This window comes from Priapulus caudatus, unplaced genomic scaffold (genome assembly GCF_000485595.1).
Source record: "Priapulus caudatus unplaced genomic scaffold, Priapulus_caudatus-5.0.1 Scaffold49, whole genome shotgun sequence".
NCBI lineage: Eukaryota > Metazoa > Priapulida > Priapulimorpha > Priapulimorphida > Priapulidae > Priapulus > Priapulus caudatus.
This window is the reverse complement of record NW_014577110.1, coordinates 417,703-441,107: the sequence shown is the minus strand read 5'-3', so window position 1 is coordinate 441,107 and position 23,405 is coordinate 417,703. Positions and strand designations below refer to the sequence as shown.

Sequence of the window (23,405 nt, the reverse complement as noted above, 5' to 3'; positions counted from 1 at the left end):
GAACTTAGGGATGGTGTGTGTGTGTGCGTGCGTGTGTGCGTGTGTGTGTGTGTGTGTGTGTGTGTGTGTGTGTGTGTGTGTGTGTGTGTGTGTGTGTGTGTATGTGCGGGCGTGTGCATGCGGGTGTTGTGTAGATAGAAAGGGCCACAGCGCATAGTAGAAGAGAGCAAAAGGTATAAGAAGCTTTGAGAGTAAACATCGGCGGCAACGATGGAGCGGGAGCGATAAAGTAGTACACAGCGACAGACTACTGAACTACAAATCGCATCGCTACACTAACCTGACTCCATCGCTTCTTGTGTCGGATCTTCTGCTTATCCTTCAGGTGCACCGTCAGCATGTTTTTGCCGGGGAGTGTCCACACTAGTCGGCCCCCGTACGGTGTCGGCAACTTCTTGGGCGGGCGGAGGCGCATCGGGGTGCGGTGGACGGCACTACAAGTAGCAGCGGTTTGTTAACTACAAGTTCTTATAGTCACGATCACTTAACAAGCACGCGCTGCTACCGGTCTAGTGGGCGAGCCTACGTATATAACAGTTGACTGAAACTGACGGAATCAAACATATTAGTAATACTCACTGTAGCCTATTTACGATAATTGTCTGCCTTACGTGCTAATGCTTTGTATTCAAAGCTGTGCATGATAATTCCCGTCACTCGTACGCGGGAATAAGTACTAATTTGAGCAAACGCGCCGGCGCAGCGATTACAAGGCGATACAAATTGCTGTCACATCCGCCATGACAAACGTTCCATATAACGTGAGTTTACATCTCACGCGAAGGTCATTCCTGCAGTTAAACACAGCGATGATTGCGGTGGTTGAGCCTGAATATCGGAAGCAGGCCCGGCTCAGCGCGCATGCAGACGCATGGCGAATGCGTCTCCCTATTAAGTCCCGTTACAAAACCTGGCCGTGGTATGCAAACGACAATTCAATGACTGTGTTTGCGCGCCGATACCTCGTTCACGATGATTGGCTATACTCATGTAGGACCTATAACCAACTACGCTAGTGCATTCGTTTCCACTGCGCACGCCGGATTGATATTGGTATACACGTTGTCGCATTCAGAAAGCGCTTTATTTCCCATTCTCGCAGCTCCCGTTATATTCTTGAACACGCACAACAGACACCATGAATTAACTCGACAATTATGTAGCTGTATAGTTTGAGCCGATAATTTCTCGACTTTAACCAGTTGTCTTCTGCAGTCAACGCCTCACTGCGCGCACGCATGTGCACGCACACACATTCATTAACACACTTATTTTTGTGTAATGGGAAATATATGAGCAATGTATGTGATGAGACAGTATATATAATTCAGATAATTTGCGGCTAGGTTTGGGAGTTTAACGTTGCGCATATAACCGGACAAGCGATCACGTGTATCTGAGAATTATAGTCAAAATAAAAAATGTTAGTGTCACAACTCTTTGACATGATCGCAGTATTTACAAAGTAAACGTGTTACTGTGTTAGTTGGTCAATCGTTAAACGCTTAGAGGATTGCCTTCATTATTTACATGACTGATCCATAACCACCAAGCATTATAGCGTTCATCTTCTTTTTATTGAACTTGTTTGTTAGCAGTCCACTGACAGAATGACCTCTGCGGTTTGTTCTTATATTTACCAACACAAATCGGATAGAGATCTCTCACAAAGCAACGTTTGTGAGTGTATCCTACAATGGCACGCGCTTTCCAACCGTCGTTCCTAGTCAGCTACCAACGCACGGCCGGGGGTAAACAAAACAAACTTAGGTGTTGTCATGGTTACGCATCTGACGTTTAGAGCCCGTCCAATAAAATATATAATGTGCGTGATATTTAAAAAATTATCTGCGATGTTGTTGCTGCAATACTAAGTGTATGGCGGGGGCCGTCCACTCATCTACATTCCTGCTCGCAGTCGACAGTCGACCGTCACGTTCCCCAGTAGGAAGGGGTCGTTCGCCTACTGATACATATTTAGAAAATAGAATGTAAGCCTGTCTTCTGTATAACCGGTTAGCGGCCGGCTTTACGCCGTTTCCTTTAAGTGTAGTAACTAGGTTGTCACTCGTAATCTTATTACAGTCATTCTGGTGCGCCTATACAACCTTGAATACGCGTGAGTGTGTGATGGGGTTAGAGGTCTGACTGTCCTTCACCCAGGTACTATATGGATGTATAGCTGAACAACCGCGATCAGCGTCTTGCGAAAATATGCGATAAAGCGTTGTATAGTTTTAAGGCTAGACATTAGCATTGCGGTCGGAATTGCGTGTTCATATGGAAGTGTTGTACTTATTCTGTAAAAAAATTCTCGTTTTTATACCCACTCTAATAATTAACCACATTATCGATATTACAATTACCGATTATTATTAATCATTACGATTACCATTAAGTAATATTGCTAACGATGTGATCATCGTCACTCGTTGCTCGTTATTCCCGTCCTCACATATCCGATTATTTACGCCTACGTAATAATATATATAAGTGCTAGATGTATAAATTGCAGGATTAGTATTCTTGAATCAGCAATATAAAATCATAGAAGACGCATCTACATGTATAGCTGACGTATACTAGTACATTGTGATATGACAGACCATGTTCAAAGTTGTATCCGCAATCCTTCGTGTGAATTTCGATATATATATATATATGTATACAAATAGCTACGTTTCAAATATAGGTCTGAGTGCCGCAGAGCGCAGGGGAAATAGCCGCAGGCTCTATAGATTGATGATCACTGACCCGAATAGGTGTGTATGTGGGCCATGAGGTGGACTCGCCGTGGGGAGAGACAAAGCGTGCCCTGTCTGGGAAGTACCGCACAGTGGCTCGATGTGAGAGCTAGGGGTGAAAACTCACGACTATCCTTGTGCGCGTGCGTGCGTGCCTGTGCGCGTGCGCGTGTGCACGCGCGTGTGGGTGCGTGCGTGTGTGTGTGTGTGTGTGTGTGTGTGTGTGTGTTTGTGTGTGTGTGTGTGTTGTGTGTCGTGTGCTGTGTGTGTGTGTGTGTGTGTGTGCGGCGCGTGTGCATGCGGGTGTTGTGTAGATAGAAAGGGCCATAGCGCATAGTAAAAGAGAGCAAAAGGTATAAAGAAGCTTGAGAGTAAACATCGGCGGCAACGATGGAGCGGGAGCGATAAAGTAGTACACAGCGACAGACTACTGAACTACAAATCGCATCGCTACACTAACCTGACTCCATCGCTTCTTGTGTCGGATCTTCTGCTTATCCTTCAGGTGCACCGTCAGCAGTTTTTGCCGGGGGAGTGTCCACACTAGTCGGCCACCGTACGGTGTCGGCAACTTCTTGGGCGGGCGGAGCGCATCGCGGGTGCGGTGACGGCACTACAAGTAGCAGCGGTTGTTAACTACAAGTTCTTATAGTCACGATCACTTAACAAGCACGCGCTGTACCGTCTAGTGGGCGAGCCTACGTATATAACAGTTGACTGAAACTGACGGAATCAAACATATTAGTAATACTCACTGTAGCCTATTTACGATAATTGTCTGCCTAACGTGCTAATGCTTTGTATTCAAAGCTGTGCATGATAATTCCCTCACTCGCTACGCGGAATAAGTACTAATTTGAGCAAACGCCGCCGGCGCAGCGATTACAAGCGATACAAATTGCTGTCACATCCGCCATGACAAACGTTCCATATAACGTGAGTTTACATCTCACGCGAAGGTCATTCCTGCAGATAAAACACAGCGATGATTGCGGTGGTTGAGCCTGAATATCGAAGCAGGCCCGGCTCAGCGCGCATGCAGACGCATGGCGAATGCGTCTCCCTATTAAGTCCCGTTACAAAACCTGGCCGTGGTATGCAAACGACAATTCAATGACTGTGTTTGCGCGCCGATACCTCGTTCACGATGATTGGCTATACTCATGTAGGACCTACAACCAACTACGCTAGTGCATTCGTTTCCAGTGCGCACGTCGGATTGATATTGGTACACGTTGTCGCATCAGAAAGCGCTTTATTTCCCATTCTCGCAGCCCCCGTTATATTATTGAACACGCACAACAGACACCATGAATTAACTCGACAATTATGTAGCTGTATAGTTTAAGCCGATAATTTCTCGACTTTAACCAGTTGTCTTCTGCAGTCAACGCCTCACTCAGACTCACAGTCTCCTATATGTACCGTATAGCTGCAGTGTATATATATATATATCGTGTGTGCGTGAGTGCATGTGTGTGTTTGTGTGGTGTGACTGTGTGTGTGTGTGTGTGTGTGTGTGTGGTGTGTGTGTGTGTGCGTGTGTGTGCGCGCGCGTGTGTGCGTGGCGTGTGTGCGTTGTGTGCTGTGTGTGCTGTGTTGTGTGTGCTTTGTGTGTGTGGTGTGTGTGTTGGTGTGTGTGTGTGGTGTGTGTGTGTGTGTGTGATGTGTGTGTGTGCTGCGGGTGTGTGTTTGTGTGCGTGCTGTGTGTATGGGTGTGCGTGTGGGTGTGTCTGTAGATTTACGAGACTGCACGCTTTCTGCGTGATCTATTTTCAATAACGTACGCTCTACGTGTATACGGTCTATGTAAATTATCCGGGAAAGGTAATGTGTTACGAACAAGGCGCCCGCATTTGCCTTTTACGGCTTTACGGTGTGGGCCGTCGCGCAGTCGCGCTCCTATCGCGTGCGTGTCCGTCCATTCATCGCTGATCGGCAACAGCGGCTACCGTAAGCGCCGTAGACACGCTAGACTTGGCGCAAATAATACGGCAACACATCCGGACGAAAATGACACATAATTTCTAAACTACCCATCATCTTAACTGCCTCTTCAACCTAGATGCTTTTGCAATTGTTGCGCGAGCAAATTGCAAAAACCGTATCAAGGCTATATGTATGCAGTTGTTACCGAAGGCGCCTGCTACACTAAACATGTCGATTTATGACGCAATAACCAATTTCACAATAGATTCATATGTTTATGTAAAAATCTTAGTCGGAATATCTATGTTGTTGAAACCGTGTACGAGCTTGGTTGCGCGTGTATATCTATATTCTCTGCGCATGCGTGTACGAGCGTGCGTGTATAAGCTCTCACCTGGCAGCGAAATCCATCACACTCAGCAGTTGCTTGACGAACGTGTTGATCGTCGCTTCGTCGTCAGAGATACCTTCCAGTTCCATCGCGTCATCAAACCAGAGATGAGCTGCGAACGAACGCGGAGTTAAAGCATGACCTTTATCGTTATACAGTGCAATGTGTCTTCCTTAAAATTCAACCCTGGTATACAGTGTATAATGGGAAATAAATGGGGTAACGGTACGCCAGTGATTGCATTGTTGGAAATTATTTGTCGGCGAACGTTTGTCACGTATTAATTTCGCATTACTTCAGTTTCGTATTCATTGCAGGCCTCATACATGCAATGATAACTCAGTGACGAATATTTAAGATAAAGTTCAACAGCGTATTCGATTGCTGGCTTAACCGTACGAGTACCCAGCAAGCTATACTGCGAAAATGCACAATTTCGTGCCAATGCCCAAACTAATCGTATAGCGAAACCAACATTGGTAGTGTTATCGTTCGAGAAATGATCTAATAATGAACATCTCTAGACCAAACTAGCTTGCCGCTTGTTAACGTCGCAACGATCTCGCTACGAGAATTTTATAGCGTGCTTTGATGAGTATTCTCATGTCTTCCTATGACACCACCACCATTTACTGAGCCATGATGTAATGATGTCGAGAGTAAGTACCCACTTACCTTCGAATTCATAGTAATCAGGATCAGCTACTTTAAGGAAGCGCTCTGCCTTGCGTCTGGCGCTCTGATCTTCATCTAGTCTAAACATTACAGAAATACCCATCTTTAAAATCCGTTGTGCGCGTACCCACACACACACACGTTTTATGCATGTAATTTCACCGCGTTTTTATGGTAGGATTACTACGCGGTTATCATTCTTACGAAATCTATATTCTGTTTCTTCGAACGGTTTTCGTGATATTCTTCGAGCACAATGCGTTTACCTAAAGATGGACTTTAGTACGGCTGTCATCTCCTTGACGGTTTCGTGCCACATGGTGGCGCACACGTAGATGTGAGTGTGTTTGTCTCGCTCGTCGTGCTTCTGTTCCAGCGTCTTCTTCCTCTGAATCTCGTCGACGCTGTCCAGACTGTCAATGCTCGCGTATATGTTCGATTCCAAATCTCCGGGAACAGCGTAAATGTCTTCCTCGATCATGCCCTATATGTACATAGCAAACGTGGGTCGCGGTCACGAGGCTGCGCGGCGTATGTAGGCGTATGTGAGGGCGAGTGTATATCACCCATGAGAACACCCGCGAACAACGACATTACACGCGTACAAACTCGCCCCTGTTGCTCAGAGCACCTGTAGTGTTGCGAAAGCACAGTTCATTATTGCGACATGGAGCAATCCATATATATATATAATAAGCCTATCTATATGTTACGTGACGCTTTAACGTTCATCACTGCCAGTGTTACCCGTGCCGGCGACTTTACCCCCTACACAACTAAAGTGGAGAACAAACGCGTAGATAGAGCGAGAAGCAAGAACTCACACCTTTTCGTTTGACCAAGCCCTAGCCCTAGCCCTAACCCTAACCCAAACCCTAATCCTAACCCTAACCCTAACCTTAATCCTAACCCTAACCCTAACCTTAACCCAAACCCTAATCCTAACCCTAATCCTAACCCTAACCCTAACCCTAACCTTGTACATACTGAAGTGGAGAACAAACGCGCGTCGTACTCACATCTTTTCGTTTGACCAATCGCTTTCTGTCCTTGCGTCGGTTCGCCGACAGCGACTGCTCGATGGCCGTCGGGTCGAAGTAAGCGAGTGCGAAGAGGCGCTCCGTCTTGGCGAGACGCTCGCACTTCGGGAACCAGATATGCGACGTGATCCACGCCTGTGACAGCACCCAGATCAGCCAGATCCAGCCGTACTTCTGCAGGAAGGTGTCGACGTCTGTCGTGAACGCGTCCCAGTAGAGGTAGGCGGGCAGCTGGTCGGAGATGAAGCAGGCGTCGTTGCCGCGCAGCTGGATGAAGGCGATCAGCACGGAGACGCACAGCGGCGAGGCGAGGTTGATCGGAAACGCGAAGCTGAAGCCCTGAATCATCACCTTGCAGACGAAAAGGCTGACCTGCCACAGCAGCAGCCCCGACACGACGGCGATCGCCAGCGTGATGGCAGCGTCGCCCGAGTTCGTCATCAGTTGCTCTGTAACAACGTGAAGCGCGAAGGATTATTAAACTGAGAGCGATATGACGTCAGACGATCATAGCGAAATGACTTCAGACTATTATAGCGGGATGACGTCAGACTATTATAGCGGGATGACGTCAGACGGTTATAGCGAGATGACGTCAGACGATCATAGCGAGATAACATTAAATCGATCAAACCGCGACGACGTCACACGACTGGAACGAGGTGACATCAGACGATCAGAGCAAGATGACGTCAGACGTTCAAAGCGCGATGACGTCACATGATTATGCTCGATGACGTCAGCTGCGTCAAGAGCGCCATCGCCATCGTTACCGCGTTGCGTCTATTGCGACGACTGCTACCAAAACGTCGACGTTATCTCGATCGGCGACTATAGAACTTACTTTGCTGGAGATCCTTTAACACCTGTAGGATATTGGGCGCCAGCGTGGCGTTGTCAGCGGGTCCGGCTTCTACGATGGTCGACAGGAACTCGGTTAAGTTGTGGTCGGCGGTGGTAGACGACAGCGTAATCTCCTGCGGCAGGAAGGCGGCCTGGATGTCCATCAGCATATCCATGCCGATCGACTTATGGTAGAAGGCGATCATCATGAGGAACAGCAGAACTATTTTCCAGACGCTGACCCAGAGGTATGTCTTTGCACGCGTCCTTTTCATCTCGTCCTTCACCTTGCCGATTCTGGCGAAGATGCCGAACATTGCGTAGCGATCTGCGTAGTTCTCCCAGTACTTGATCGACATCATCGTCAGCGATACTGGTATCGTCCAGTTTGCTGTGGGAGCATAATAGACCGTTTAGGAGGAGATTGAGCGCGAGGTGCGTGCGATGTAACACAGCTCTACGATCGAGAAGCCGCATCTAGCACAGTATTGTCAAACATTGCACCGACAGTAGAGATTGCTCATGAGAAATAGTCGCAGAAGCGAAAACGAACTCATCATATTAACAAACAAGCTATGGCCGCTATCTATATTATCAGGTTCTCGTGGTTGCCGTCGTCACTTACTTTCACCCTGAGTCTTGTGGATGATCGGTAGGATCCAGAAGGGCGACGACTGCGCTGCGATCGCTACGACGTCGACAGCGATCTTCAACCAGCGGTTCTTGTCGTCGGTCGGCCGTGAGAAGCATGTGAGAATCGCCGGAATCAGGAAGACGGTGCTGGTGAGCATGGCGCCCTGTACGGCGTCGACTGCTGGCAGGACCTTGAAGACGAAGAGGCTCTGGCCGACGGTGTGAATGCTCTCGATAAACAGCGACTGAAAGCAGGAGGATGAGGAGGATTAGGTCAGGAACAGGACGCGACCGTGCACGCGGTCTGACGAATACATAAGAAACTGCTGCACATGTGTGTGTGTGTGTGTGTGTGTGTGTGTGTGTGTGTGTGTGTGTGTGTGTGTGTGTGTGTGTGTGTGTGTGTGTGTGTGTGTGTGTGTGTGTGTGTGTGTGTGTGTGTGTGCGTGTGTGTGAGTATTGGTTTACGCGGGGTTAATTCAAATGTTACCTCTAAATAATCGAACGAATAACTTGCAAAAAAAGGTATCCCATTTTTTTTGCAAAACCGAGTAGATATATATATATATATATATATCGTCAAACGTTGCTAACAAAAAATACAATTCAATTAATAATGTATACATACCAATATTATGTATTTGAACTTCGGTCTTGGTAACGACTTTTTGAAGGTCATCAGTCGTACGGAACGCAGGAACATAAATATCTCTGGCACCCATAACGTAAGCAGGATACACCATATCCACCTAAAAGTTATAGGAACAAGGGTTAAGCAAACGAGTTGAAAATATATAACATCGACTGTGATGCATGACGTAACGTTCTTTATCCGAATTGATACAATTGGGAAATTTATGCGTAGAATTTATGCGTTTTTTAGTTACGTTTACATGACAAGACATGCAGCGCTCGTGAGCGTGCCTACAGAGGAATTCCACTTTAGTAACATGGGCTATTAGAATTCCTTCTTATGAAAAAGAACCTATATGTTTTTTTCTGTATGATCAGAGCTGTGTACCAACTAGGATATACCTAACAGGGTAGAGCTACCACTGCATGCATACATAAAGTTACTGCATGTATAACATTTACCTCACGTTGTGTAGCGTTATCATTTTGTATAACTCATCTCGTGGTATATAAAGATATCACTGTGTATCAATTAATTCACGTTATATTGATCTAACATTGCGTTTTATTTACCTGACGGTATATAGAGCTAACATTGTATATTAATTACCTGACGGTATAGCGCAATGGAAGCGTAAATTCCTCAACCTTCTGAGCGTTGAACGTTGGAACGCACATCTTCGCTGGCTGATCAGGGAGCCTAGCGTTTGACGTCATCATCAGCATACAGAGTTTAGTTAAAACTGAAAAGCCTGCAGGTACGAAACGAACGACGTCATTTCAACATCACCTGGAGCACGATATCTATCAAACGCGCCTCCGCGGCACTCACTGAATTATCGTTAACGGAACATGAATGTTTCTTCGCGTTGTTTGTGAAACAATACTGACGAGGAAACGATGAATCATCGCAGATTACATCGCAGCGTTGACGCCCTATTGCGAACTAAACTTAAAGTGATTACGTCACCGTAAATAATAAACATAAAAAAATTATTTCCACTTTTTCACAAAATATAAGTAATTCTGTTCACTTTTTATGGTTAAATTGCCGCATTATACTTCCTATTTTACTATATTGTTTGATGTGAACATACACTCGTGACTCATACATAGCCCATAGCAAGCAATTAATGTCAGGAACATAATATCAAATCGTCCAGGTTTTTTTGATTTTTAACTAGTAGAGAAACAATCTTATCAGGTAAAAATTTGACGATACGTTTAGTCCGGTTAGTTCTTCTTTTTAATGTAAAAAAATGGCAACAAAAATTTAAAAATTTTTATTATAGAAAATTCGTGACGTAGTCAATTTAAGGAAGCTACTGCGTAATACACGAGTGCAGTTGTAACACTCACCGTCTGCAAACGTGCATATTTCATGCATGCGTACGGAAATGTGTACTGACGCGTAAGAAATTAAGGAGAATCTCGTTACACGGACGCATGTTTAAGGTCATATATGCAAACTGACGGCTACCTAGTATCATTATGAATCCGAATATATAGGATCCTAGCTTCGCAGTCTGTTTCATAAACTCGACGCATCTTCCGTCCTTTGTCTTTTCTTTCTCGTGAGGAACCACCCGAAATACGTCCCATGGGCGCACGAGACTGTAGATACTGCTGTACCTGATAGAAGACATGAAAACATGTAAACTAATGAAGGACAACTAAGATAATCCGATCAGACGAAATTCGTTGCAAATAATCGCGAAGGGTAGACTCCTTGCGTGATTATTGTTTCTTCTTGTTTTAATACCTGCGTTTTCTGTACGAATACGTCAGTGCCCTTCATAAGTTGATGTGATTTTAGTAAGGCGTACCTAGGCTAGCTGCCCTGGTACCGTTGCTTGTTACGTTGTTAGACTAGCACTATTAATTAAGAATTGTATCATTTTACTGCACTGACGGTGAGGAGCTTGCAAGCTCATGTTGACATATCTGTTACAAATGTACCGTCTTTAAATTAATTAATTAATAAATAAATAAAATAAATATGTAGACGCATTAGATTTAAAGTTATGCGAATACGCGCCTCGAAGTAGCAGCATTGCGGCTTTGCAATATTTGGATAGGTTTTCTCGTGTGTAAAGCGCCCCACCTTATTAAGCTGCTGTACGTAAGATTACATCTCTCACTGTTATGTTATACAAGAACTTATTCGGAGACATATACACGCAAACATACCCGCACGGACACGGGCACACTCGCACACTAGCAAATGTAGGTACATGCAGGCACACACACGCGCACACACACGCACACACACACACACACACACACGCGCGCACGCACACGCACACACATGCGCGCACACACACACACACACACACGCGCGCACGCACACGCACACACATGCGCGCGCACACACACACACACACACGCGCGCACGCACACGCACACACATGCGCGCGCACACACACACACACACACACAAACGCACGCACGCAAACGCACATACACACACACACACACACACACACACACACACACACACACACACACATAGTGTTTAAGTGTGCCGTTTACAGTATTTAAGTATAAGCTTTAAGTATAAGGAGTGTTGTTTGGAGCTTTGCTCTAGTTTCGTGCATCAACCTAGGTCAGGAATAATGCAAGGAAAGACAATCTGACGATGATTATGCCTACTTGGATTCTCAGCAAAAAAAACTAGTATTATTTACTATGATGCACGTTTTTATAGCTTCTAGGAACACTTGTCGCAATTTTTTTTTCATAGACATTTAGTTCGTTTGTGCTACATAGAGTTTAAAGTAACTGTCACATCCGCTGACATTGGCACGAAGGCGGATAGAAATGGTGACATTTCTGTCTGCCACTTCCTGCTATACGAGCTCTTTAGGAGACGATTGATAGTACTTTGACTTGTGAAACACTTGCTCACTTTATGCACACCTTAACCTCGGCATGCAGCATAACGTGGCAGTGTCACTCCCCTTTTTATAGGTCGTAAATGACAGCATCGGACACGTCAATGCATGAATTCATCTATCAGAATGATGATGATACTTTATTATGTTAAACGTGTCGTAGGGTAAACCGACCAGCTGGCTATGAATTATACCTTAATGCACAAGAACTGTTAACATGAACATGAACTGAACATGGGAACATGGCAGAATAGAATGGGAACATGGGAACATGGAAACATGGGAACATGGAGGACATGGGAACATGGGATCATGGAAACATGGGAACATGGGAACATGGGGGACATGGGAACATGGGAACATGGGATCATGGGAACATGGAGGACATGGGAACATGGGATCATGGAAACATGGGAACATGGGAACATGGAAACACTGCACATGGGAACATAAACTGAGCACATGAAGGGTTCAACACACAGACGCTGTGGATCTTTTAACAGAAGAACGTTACTTCTACATTTCGCTCCTAGCCGTCTCTAGTGACTTTAAAGATACCTAACTTGAAGCGCTTTTAGGCACGTACACTAGTAAACTCATTTCGTTATGATTCTAATGAACTCATATTTCAACTAGCAATTACGCATACGCCGCTCCCCAGTAATGTAGCATACACGTAGGATTGTGAGCGATGGGGACGGTTTTTTTCTCGGCAGGCGTATTATAGGCTGTTGTTCGCATTTTTAACACATGTACATGTCTTGAAGGCTTATCCGGTTATCTATGTCGGCATTTCTTACCCCCGTCAGACCGAGGGAGTGAGTTATCACTGTCTTACCGTGAACAAGACTATGACTGCCCCTAATGAATGCATTTTGACAGGCGTGTGTTTAAATGATTTACGAATTGCCTCGTTCGAGAATGTGCAGAAGACAGACGTTAATTTTTAGTGAATTAGTTGGAAATTACTAATTTTATTTCTACCTCGATGTAAATGTCCTGTAAAGACTTAGACATGTTATACGTATTATATGTGTTAGAACCGCACTGCTAATTTCGATGTTGTATTTTGAAATACGGCAATTATTCAAGCACTTTCGCGGTAATCGAGAGTTAAAATGTAACTACGCTCTAAAGTCGTGTGCAAAAAAGGATACAATATGGAGTCCAGACAATTTCAACAAAGACTATACGCTGCGTGATACCGTCGTTGATGTGATCATATGACGCATGCCATAGTTATGATCGCCGTGCTTGCTATGTACGCATTGTGTTCGTATTAAAAATGCAAGGCTATGTACCTCAAGAGTTACTTAAATCTGCAGAAGTGATGTGAGGATCTAGGTCGCCATAACTATGGGAGTGACTAACGGAATCTGTACACACCCAGTCTTAGAAACGAAACCTGTAATAGCCCTGGAGGAAACCATAAACCGGGTGTCCTCATCCACTCACCCGCATGTATGCTCACAGGTATACAGGTATACAGGTGTACAGGTATAAAGGTATAAATGTGTACAAGTATATTGGTATAGGTATACGGGTACGATGACGTAGCAACAGGTAACGAAGGTGGTCTTAGTAATCGTATACTTAGTATAACTATAATATATATATAATATAAATATATATATCTATAATATATATATTATAGTACTACTATAATATATTTAGTAGTGGTAGAATAACAAAGTTTTGCGACGGTTACCCGTGCAGCCACTAGAACAGCACTTCATTTGTATTTCACACTCGGTATCACAACATCCAATAGACATTTGGATTTTATTATACTAATTCCTATATAACCATAATCCCACAGGTAAATTTTAAAGAGAGCTATGACTTGGCTAGAATACTAAGTCTGTCATATCATTTATTACCCGTGCCGCAGGCATCTTAATATAGTAATAACGGACGTACCTCTTCAGGTTCGTGCTGCCCGTGTCTTCGTCCATGTACGCCTCATCCTGCAAACTCATCCCTGAGTCGTGCTGGCTGTCCTCGATAAGGCTCTCCAGCGACTCGGCCTTGGATAGACCCATGTGCTCGAGGTCTTCGTCTTGTGGGCTGGTATTCCTCGCTGGTGGCTCGGGAGCCATAGAGCTAGGAGGTTTCGGCGCCGGTCCCTTTAGGATGGAGCCTAGTGGCAGGTCTCTGCGCTCCGGAGGCAGAGGGGCCGGTGGCTTCGGTGCTGTCCCCTTGCGTCTCGTCGGAGGGTTTGGAGGTCGTTCGGGAGGCGGACGCGTGTCGTATATAGACGAGTGGGCGCCCGACAGCTGGCGCTGGCGTCGCGTTGTGCCGTCGTCGACATGGTCGTCGTCGTCGTCGTCGGCGACGGACGGTGGCGGCAGGGCGACGGAGAACGCATCGAGCTGCGGCGACGAGTGCGTGCGCGACCTGATGCTACTCGTACGGCTCTCCTCACTCGACACCTGGAAATAATAATAGTATTAATAATAATAATAATAATAATAATAATAACAATAATAATAATAATAATAATAATAATAACGTAAACTACATGTCAGCGCTGCTTGCCGTCCATTTCTCGAGGGTAAACAAATAGGTTTACTTCACTCGCTATGGCCCGGCCGTAGTTAGCACGAAGGTAGTGTAAATAAAAGTAAGTAGACTGAAACTAATTAATTACGAGAGTAGAATTAGTCGAGAGTAGACGACTCTTGACCAGGTATGTTCTTCAGTTGTGGATTAACTGGTCGTGTTGAGAGACTGTTTGTCACGTTGTTTTTGCGACTGTTATAACCAGTCGATAGGGATGGCATTAGTCGGTGAGCTAGATGATTGTTTGGCAGGTGGATTTATATGATTTTATCGAGGTATATTATCAAGGAATATGTAGTCAACCTCAGCAACTCCAGTTTTTCTTTTATAGAGAATAGCCACCATACCGATTATGTGCAATTCGTTGATGCTGCACACAGTCCATGTACAGCAGGTAGTGGTCTGTTCTGTGACTCTAGCACGAGGCAGATTTCTATGGGATTATATCTCGAGGCTGTTGTCCCATCACTGGGATCGTCACCGGGCGTATCCACTCGATCACGGATACACGCCCATGGTGACTGTACTACAAACTCAAGGTTTCTTATGCGGCCTTTACATGCCCTCTGTCACCGCCCATCTATCCGAAAAGCTTGCGGGCCTTAGGATTCTATCGAAATATATTTTTACTGGAAATTATTCTGCCCTCTGTATTATTCAGCCGTCAATGTTTTCAACGTGTGCACATGCAGACACGATCGACGTCTCCTGCCCCCTGTAGCACTAGTTTGAGTTACTTTCCTTTGAGTCGCTAGTCAGGCGCTGACGTTTTAAGCAGGTGAGTCGGCGGAGAGATTCGGATTACCGAAGTTTCGATTTTCTTTGACATCTATCAGGTTTACAGCTTTTGTTGGCGGTAGAGCTTACGAGGTAAACCACCGAGCTGGTACCCCGCCACGGTCACAGCGACTTTCTATACCGAGATGAAAATCTGTCTATTTGAGCGCCGTAAAGTAAACAACGTGTGGAGTAAACGGAGGCACTAAGTGCTCTCATTTAAGTTTAGCCCCCGTCCCTATACATGCCGGTATAATCACCACGCGTCACGCAGAACCCCATCCCTCTTTCCATGGTTCTCGCGCAGTGATCTGGTCAACTCTCCCGCCACGCCTAACTGTTCTAAACTTTTCTCCCGCCAGCCTAACTGTTCTGGCCTTCTCTCCCGCCACGCCTATCTGAACTGGTCAACTCTCCCGCCACGCCCCTGCGCGCCGCCGCCGTCTCCCGCCGCTGCGAGCGATCCGTCATATGTCTGCTTGCGTGTAAGTGGCATCCGGTTCGCCGCGCGTGGGCAGGTGCAAAGTGACAAGAAAGGTCAGCTAGCTGCAGGAATTCTTGAAGGTCCTGCCAGGTGCGTGGCGTCGCGTGCGATATGATACATCATACGCGAGGTGATATCGCTGGATAGCTCCATCACATAAACAAGATCACCGACCTTAACGGATCGACCGCGTTTTAATATTAACCTCGGTGAACCAATGCCAGCACGCATCTACGTCTTATAACTTATATATATATAACGTCTTACGACACGTAAATTATCGCATATTCTCTGGTAACACGCGGTATAGGGCGAACAGGCGCGTCGGATAAACCGGATTGTTTGCAGGCAGGTGCGATAATTGGGTCAGATACAAACCCCACATCTGCCGCAGTGGTTAATTATGTTGACCGCGTGGACGACGAGTAAGGTAAAATGTATTTACAGCCGCAAACATTCTGTTCTGAATAAAATTGACAAGGGCGAAACCTAGCGATCTCAACAGCTCAAACTCTCCTGACCGTATGACCAAAAAACTAGAACAAACTTGTTATTTTGTTCGATGCCTTTGAAGACGTTTGGTTTTCTATTCAATCAGCTGAGCGCGATACGTTGTCCATTATTTTACCGATACCAACAAGGTGGTGGATGTGTGTTTACGTTCTGTGAGTGGTTGTCTATCTTGATTTTCTACTCCAAATAGTGAGCGTGTGACGTGCGACCCAGCTGTCTTGTAAATCCTATCTCTAGCCCAATAGCTCACTCTGTCTTAGCATGAGCACACTTAACCTCATTTAGTCACAAATATTTGCACTTCCGTGTAGCAGGCCACTGCAAATCTAGACATTTCTTCGATTGAACTAATATGCAAACATGGTAGCGCATAAAACCCGTGGAGGTTCGTCTAACGATTCTCGTCTATTTACCAGTAAAGGATCGAGCGCATCAGCAAGGAGTTAGCCTCATGTGTTTTTTTATGAGCCATGGAATAAATGCGACAAACGCTATACGCGCAGTCATCAGCGAAGTTCCAGTATGCGTAGTCTAGTTACGTGGTTCTGGATAACCGGACGCATCGGACACGTCTTTGAAAAACAATCCTTACACGCGTTCTTATTTGTTCATCGCTTAATCAAAGCCACCGCTTAATCGGGATATTTTACGGTCCCCGGCCTGTACAGCAGGACCCACTGTATATAGCATCTATCCTTGTTATACGGGTAGGCGCAACAGCTAGGGCAAAATGCAACGTGAGGCTAGATTACACGCTGTCATTCACCGCCAAGTATAGTTTATCAACCCGACGTCGTTGTTCAGTATCGGCATAACCGCGTAGCCGCTGTCACGCGCGACCGCCGTACGATTGCCTAAAACTGGTTTCATCGTCGTCGTCGTCGTCGTCGTCGTCGTCGTCATCGTCAGCATTGCCGACGCACATGTCATTTTAGATTCCGCTATACAGGCATACGTATACAGCTAAGTATTGACGTCATTCGCTCACAAAGAGTACGAGGATTTCACTACGCTGTGCTATTGCTGATCAAGCCAACAAAGCCATAGATATCCATTGAGCTGCCGTTAATTGATATTTAAAAACAAGTCCACGGCCCGTAATTGCCACTACTAATGTAGCAATACTTCATTCTTGCGAAATTCTCAGCTATCCTAGATGTTGTGGGTAAATAAATTAAGAAATAATAAATAAATAAGCAAACAAATAAACAAGTAAATGAATAAATGAATAAACAAATAAACTAATAAACTAATAAATAAATAATTATGTAAACAAGCAAATCAGTAACAAATAAATTCATTAATAAATAATGACTAAATTCAAGAGTAATATAAGCTGTGTCTGCGAGTGTTTCTGGGTATGACTGTAAGGGGGTCGTCGACCTTATCTGATGACTGTTACACAGTGATTCTCTGAAATCAGCATTCCGAGCACGCGTTTTTTTATTGGAAGCTTCAAGAGCAGTAATTACGATTTTATAAGAACCAATAAATCTACAATACACACACACTACAGTAACATTCTCACTGCGCACCAGTATACACACTAGCAAGGAGTCGTGATCGAGTTTACAGTGGTTACAGCTATAGTATGACATGTTGGTTTAACGGCAAAAAACTCCCCTAGATCTCTTTATGCCCTCGATCAATAACCGCGCGCTAACGCAACTAAGAAAGCGTGAGATGTTAATTTTTCTTAGAAACAATGTGAATTTCACGCTATTATAGTGCGCGTACGAGATTGTAGAATTACGCGCTAGAAACGCACTTACCGAGGCGATGGATTCGGTCTCTATAATATCATCATCCATGTTTCCGTTGATGTCACCTACGCTCTATCAGCAGGTCCGTTAGACATTCGCGGCGGTAAGAAAACTGAGCGATCGTGCAACACACACGAGCGCTACTGCGTCGTAGCGACGTCGCTTCACGAGTGACGGGTGTCGAGTCACGTCCGCGACTTAACACAGGTAGAGCGATTCTATAGAAAGTACTTTGATGGGTCTTAACGACGACCGCTCACAGAGATCGGTGTACAGCAGCGCGGGGAGATCGTCGGCCGAACGTTCTACGTGTGCGCAGCCTCGGTAGTCGTCTGCCGCCCGCGTCTACCTGCACGTCTGTGACGCAATCAGTCACGCTGAGCGCGGCCCGCCTTTATGACGTCACAGCGTAGGTGGGATTTCACGTGGGGCGCTTAACAGAATGCGTCCACCACCACGCCTCTAGCAGCAACACTCGGCCACTGTGCTAGGGAACACGGTGTAGGCCAGCGTAGGCAGGCAGACAGTCGGCACGATACGAGAATGCATGACCCACAATCCACGCTCCGTCGCCCCGCGCCCATTGTGAGCGCGCAAAGCGGAAGCGGGCTTGCAGGCGGGGGTGCGCGGAACACAGGTGAGCGAATTGTCTGCCTACACACCTGTACCAGGACCCGAGGTCTGGTAGAGGCCGAAGGCTATATGTTATCGACTGCTGCGATTGCAATCGCAATTAAAAATATTTATAGAAAATGTAAAATATACACTGTGTACTCGACAGATCGGTGTACCAAGGTCTGCTAAGACGCGCGGTATATTAAATAAATTTAAGCGAAAGATCATGAAGGGATCCGTCAGTTTCTAGCTGTTTTTTCATTCTATTTTCGGAATTTGGCGTTTGTCATTTACTATAACATCTTTATACATTAATTATATATGATATATATTATTAGCATAATATTTTTCATGCGTTTTGGCGTCGAAAGTGAATACAGAATGTAACAATAGAATGGATATAAATATACAAGAAATCTCATAGTATATCAGATATCAGAGACCATATATAGTATAGTATATATATATATAGTATATCAGTAGTATAGGGGGATATCAGATACCATCAGCTCTGCAAACGAAGGCAAAATCAGGATTTTTACTATTTTATCATATGGACATTGCCTATGCGACAAAGAATGACTTATGATTGTTACACGTGTTGTCGTCCCCGTTTCATACACGATAACTACACATCAGTATACACCAGAATCCGACGCACCGAGTCGTAAAAAGAAACTTATTCAACTCGAAATTGTGATTATTGGAGCATTCATGCATGATCCTTCAGAATTAGAACGTTCCTAGTATATAAATATATGAGATGACACTCGCCAGCAGCCACCTAACAGTAAATACGTGCTTCGTATCTTTCACAAATGTCGAAGATGCGTTGATTTACTATTCCATGGCCGCTGCGCGTCTCGGGCCATATACCTGGTGGCACTACCCGGCAAAACTCGCCTCTGACCCCGTGGCACCAGTCCGGAACAGATAGATGATTATGTGAATGTAGGACTGTGTCATCAGCCGCATGTTGATGATGCGCTGTCTAGTTGGCTGTGCTGATCGTTGTTAACAACTTCGGCTATGTCATCGCCTGCAGCAACACAGACTCCGTTCGTACTAGATCCCAGCGCGTGCCGAGTTATCTCTCGTTTACGGCTTACATACGTATTTCAAAGATTGTATATAGATTATTATATGAATTTGCAATTACGATAATTCACGCGCGCTTGGTGGTGGCTGATGTATGGCGACAAACTTGCCGTGTGCCATCTATATACAACCACAGCAGTTACGAAGCGTTCACGCATGAGTGCAAAATGTGGGCGATGTATCCACATCATAAGCACATGCTATATCGTATTATATTATCAGGAGTGAATGATAATAGATTATAATAATAGAATCTATTATTATTCACTCATGATATGATCAACTTCTAGTTACATAACTTGCAGTATGGCAGTGGAAATATCCATAGGAGACCAAAATTAAAGTTGTTATAGCCTATGCGAAAGGCAAAAAATTTCGCATATAGGTTTTAAATTTCCGCATTTTACCGCGATCCTTCGTTCGCGATAGTATATGTAAGGTAAACTAAAGCAGGAACAAACGTCACTAGTCGTGAGCCGACATTATTAGCTTTCTACTGATGGACTCAATTGTAATTTAAATGATGATGTGTGCCGTGTGAGCGCCCTATAGTGACGACATCAAGACATGTAACGGCAATACGATGACAGGCGACGTCCGCGCCGATGAATCTGCTGTCAGCGAAGTTGACCTGAATATATAGATAGATTCATGCACTCCACTCGCTATAGCCGCCGGGCCGCCCTTATAGCATGCTGGCCGGCCGTTAGTGCTGAAACTAACCTGGTTACGGCATGGGAGGTGCATGCAGGCATCGGTGGCGGGTCGAGACCCGCGAGAGGGCGTCAGCGGCGCTCCGCCACGGGCTGCGTACGTACAGTTAACATTATATATGTATATTTACGAGTTTATGTGTTAGTGCGTGAATTTGTTATTCACGAAGCTTCGATACTAATCGTATCCAGACGTTGTCGGTTCTATTATCATGCATACTATATTATATGCACACGCACACGCACACGCAAACGCACACGCACAGGCACACGTATACACGCACACGCACACGCACACGCACACGTATACACGCACACGCATACGCACACGCATACGCGTCTACTCTCCATAACGTAGGCCTACACTCACACACACACACACACACACGTGCGCACACGCACGCACGCGCATACACACTCACGCACGCGCGCATACACACGCACGCACGCGCGCACACACGCACGCGCACACACGCGCACACACACGCACGTACGCACACACATACACACACACACACACACACACACACACACACACACACACACACACACACACACACACACATAAACACGTGCGCACGCACGCACGAATACACACCTACCGTAACCGTTACGCATAGATTTTACATCTCTCTTTCCTGGGGCTACAAGGAATGCTATTTTACAACGTCTAATTAAGGTAATTTCTCTAGCTACTGAAGAGTAGCGCATCCATGGTCATTCAAAATCCACTTGCGTTTTAATTTTAGCCCCAAGTATAAAGTAGGTGCACGCCTCCGCTATAAAAAAAATACATTCAACAGTGCGAATTTTGATTTTATGTAGGTATAAAGAAGAATAGAGTAAAACATTGCGACGAATACCGAGTGCACGCGTATTCCAAGCAATCACGCCCCAGGTTAAAAATGGTCGTATATTTTCTACTAATTATTATTGTGTATAATTTTTTATTATTATAGTCAAGTATATAGATTTCGATACGCGATACAAAAACCACATGCTTAAATATTAGCCTTATTTGTATAGCGTCATCGTCTGAAATCTACGCCTCAGTCGCCAATTGTATAAAACTTGGCCATAGATGTCAGCACCATCCATCGCGAGCTCAGTATAACCACAGACTAACGGATACTATCCGTTAGTCTGTGGTATAACTCTGGTATAGCGGACGCAGTGGCATTGCGGAACGCAGCACGTATTATTCGCAGTGACAACTGTTACTGGTCACGGATCACGTGCGGTTGTCAGTGTTTGACGCATGTTTGCACAAAACCACAAGTACGCGTTATTCAACGTATCAGGATATCAATTAGAGATATCTCTGATTACAGCTATAACAGACTATGGTTCGGTACGTAGTCACGCCATGCATTATTTTACACTTGAAAGCATGCGAAATTATACACACGACAACACCGCACGCGAAATTTTCTGGTGGAAGTAATGACATTCGATGGCACGATGTCAAAAATAGAAAATGTCATAAACATATATTTCGCCTTAGAACAGTGGTAAGCCAACTAGGTGATGGTGAGTTAAAGGTGACACGTCACAGTAAACTTGCGTGTTTATAAAAGGTGTCTACTCGCGTAACTAATGAAAATAATTTGAAACGACTAAGAGTAAACTGCCATAATGCTGATAAATTGAACTACAAATAACTTTTATAGCCTTCAAAATAAACTGTAAGGATAAAGAGTGCAGATACTATCTGAAAGAAAATTCCAACTAGAAAATCCCGCGGTTTTAGTTTATGACGGTAGGCGCATTAAATTGGCGTGAGTGACACCCGTTCGACATCTCGCGAGAAAAACTAGGAACGATATTCTCGTTCAGGTAAACTCCTCAATCTAGAATTTTCTCAATGCTGTAATATTCACTTGTAGTTAAATTTATTGTTAATTGTTACTTGAGATTATTGATTTTAATTTGTTACAAATTATTTGCATTACTTGCATGTGAATTCACCTGTATCTTGTGAAAAAATTCTTAATCACCATAAAATAAAAATTCACCATTTCTAAGCGAGTGCAGTTCCCATCAATAACTTGGAAATAATCGGAAAATTAATGTACCCATCGAAATTTTATATGAGATAAAAATGATTCATTTGCATTGATGCATTGTCGACGTGTAGAATTACACTATAACCAAGATGGGCTTGTAGAATAACATAACGAGAGAATAAAAACAATTTGTCTTCATTTACTAGCTCCTGATAATATGCAACTGAACCGTCAATCAAAGCGCATGCATTGAATTGGGTGTGAAATGGAATAAGGAAGTGTTGGGGAAACTCGTTTCATGTAACTCTCATCCAAGCGGCACAACGGGAATACTCGGGTTATTTGCGCGTTTATCCTTAATGTTATCCTTACTGTCTCGGGTTATACCAACATGGCGTTACTAAACACATCATACATGTGGGTTTTTTCATTTTTATGAACGACGTCCATTGGTCGCCAGATTAGTTGATGTTGACTTTTTTTAATCGTTGACAAACATATAAAACAGACCAGAGTCAGTTGAAAAAAACAAAAACAATAAAGTTAAAAGTTTAAATGAGAACGTTAAAAAAATTGAATCAATGTCCATCGAAAGAGCAACGTTAACAGACTCTCCACATTAGTAAATGTCTAATATAAATATATAATTGTTATTATTATTATTATTATTATTATTTCCAAAGTGGATCACGGCATTAGCCGGTGGCTTCTGGGTTGACCGTGTCCCAACCTGGGACATAGGGATTCAATCCAGAATTTTTCGCAGGATGTGTGCTGTTCCCATTATTATTATTATTTCCAAAGTGGATCACGGCATTAGCCGGTGGCTTCTGGGTTGACCGTGTCCCAACCTGGGACATAGGGATTCAATCCAGAATTTTTCGCAGGATGTGTGCTGTTCCCATTATTATTATTATTTCCAAAGTGGATCACGGCATTAGCCGGTGGCTTCTGGGTTGACCGTGTCTCCACCTGGGACATAGGGATTCAATCCAGAATTTTTCGCAGGATGTGTGCTGTTCCCAGTAGCGCGATTTTCTGCACTTCTTGACCAGTGTGGTGGCCAGGGAGTTTTCAAAACCATTCTTTATT

At 44.6% G+C, this 23,405-nt stretch overlaps 1 protein-coding gene across 2 annotated transcripts in view; it reads right to left on the bottom strand.

The window, feature by feature from the left end:
• The window catches only part of LOC106820845, a 41,823-nt gene that overhangs the window by 7,595 nt on the left and 10,823 nt on the right, over positions 1-23,405 (bottom strand). Inside the window, exons 1-12 of one of the 2 annotated variants that reach the window (XM_014825431.1) lie at positions 17,891-18,363; positions 13,703-14,214; positions 10,369-10,520; positions 9,499-9,640; positions 8,884-9,004; positions 8,248-8,500; positions 7,624-8,013; positions 6,759-7,228; positions 6,006-6,223; positions 5,740-5,819; positions 5,068-5,176; positions 281-434 (exon numbers count right to left, since the gene is read on the bottom strand). In XM_014825431.1, coding sequence (XP_014680917.1) covers positions 281-434; positions 5,068-5,176; positions 5,740-5,819; positions 6,006-6,223; positions 6,759-7,228; positions 7,624-8,013; positions 8,248-8,500; positions 8,884-9,004; positions 9,499-9,640; positions 10,369-10,520; positions 13,703-14,214; positions 17,891-17,929 — 2,640 coding nt within the window. In that variant the 5' untranslated portion in view covers positions 17,930-18,363. Of the gene's footprint in view, positions 1-280; positions 435-5,067; positions 5,177-5,739; positions 5,820-6,005; positions 6,224-6,758; positions 7,229-7,623; positions 8,014-8,247; positions 8,501-8,883; positions 9,005-9,498; positions 9,641-10,368; positions 10,521-13,702; positions 14,215-17,890; positions 18,364-23,405 lie in introns of those variants that run through there. The other variant, XM_014825430.1, reaches the window with a different exon arrangement.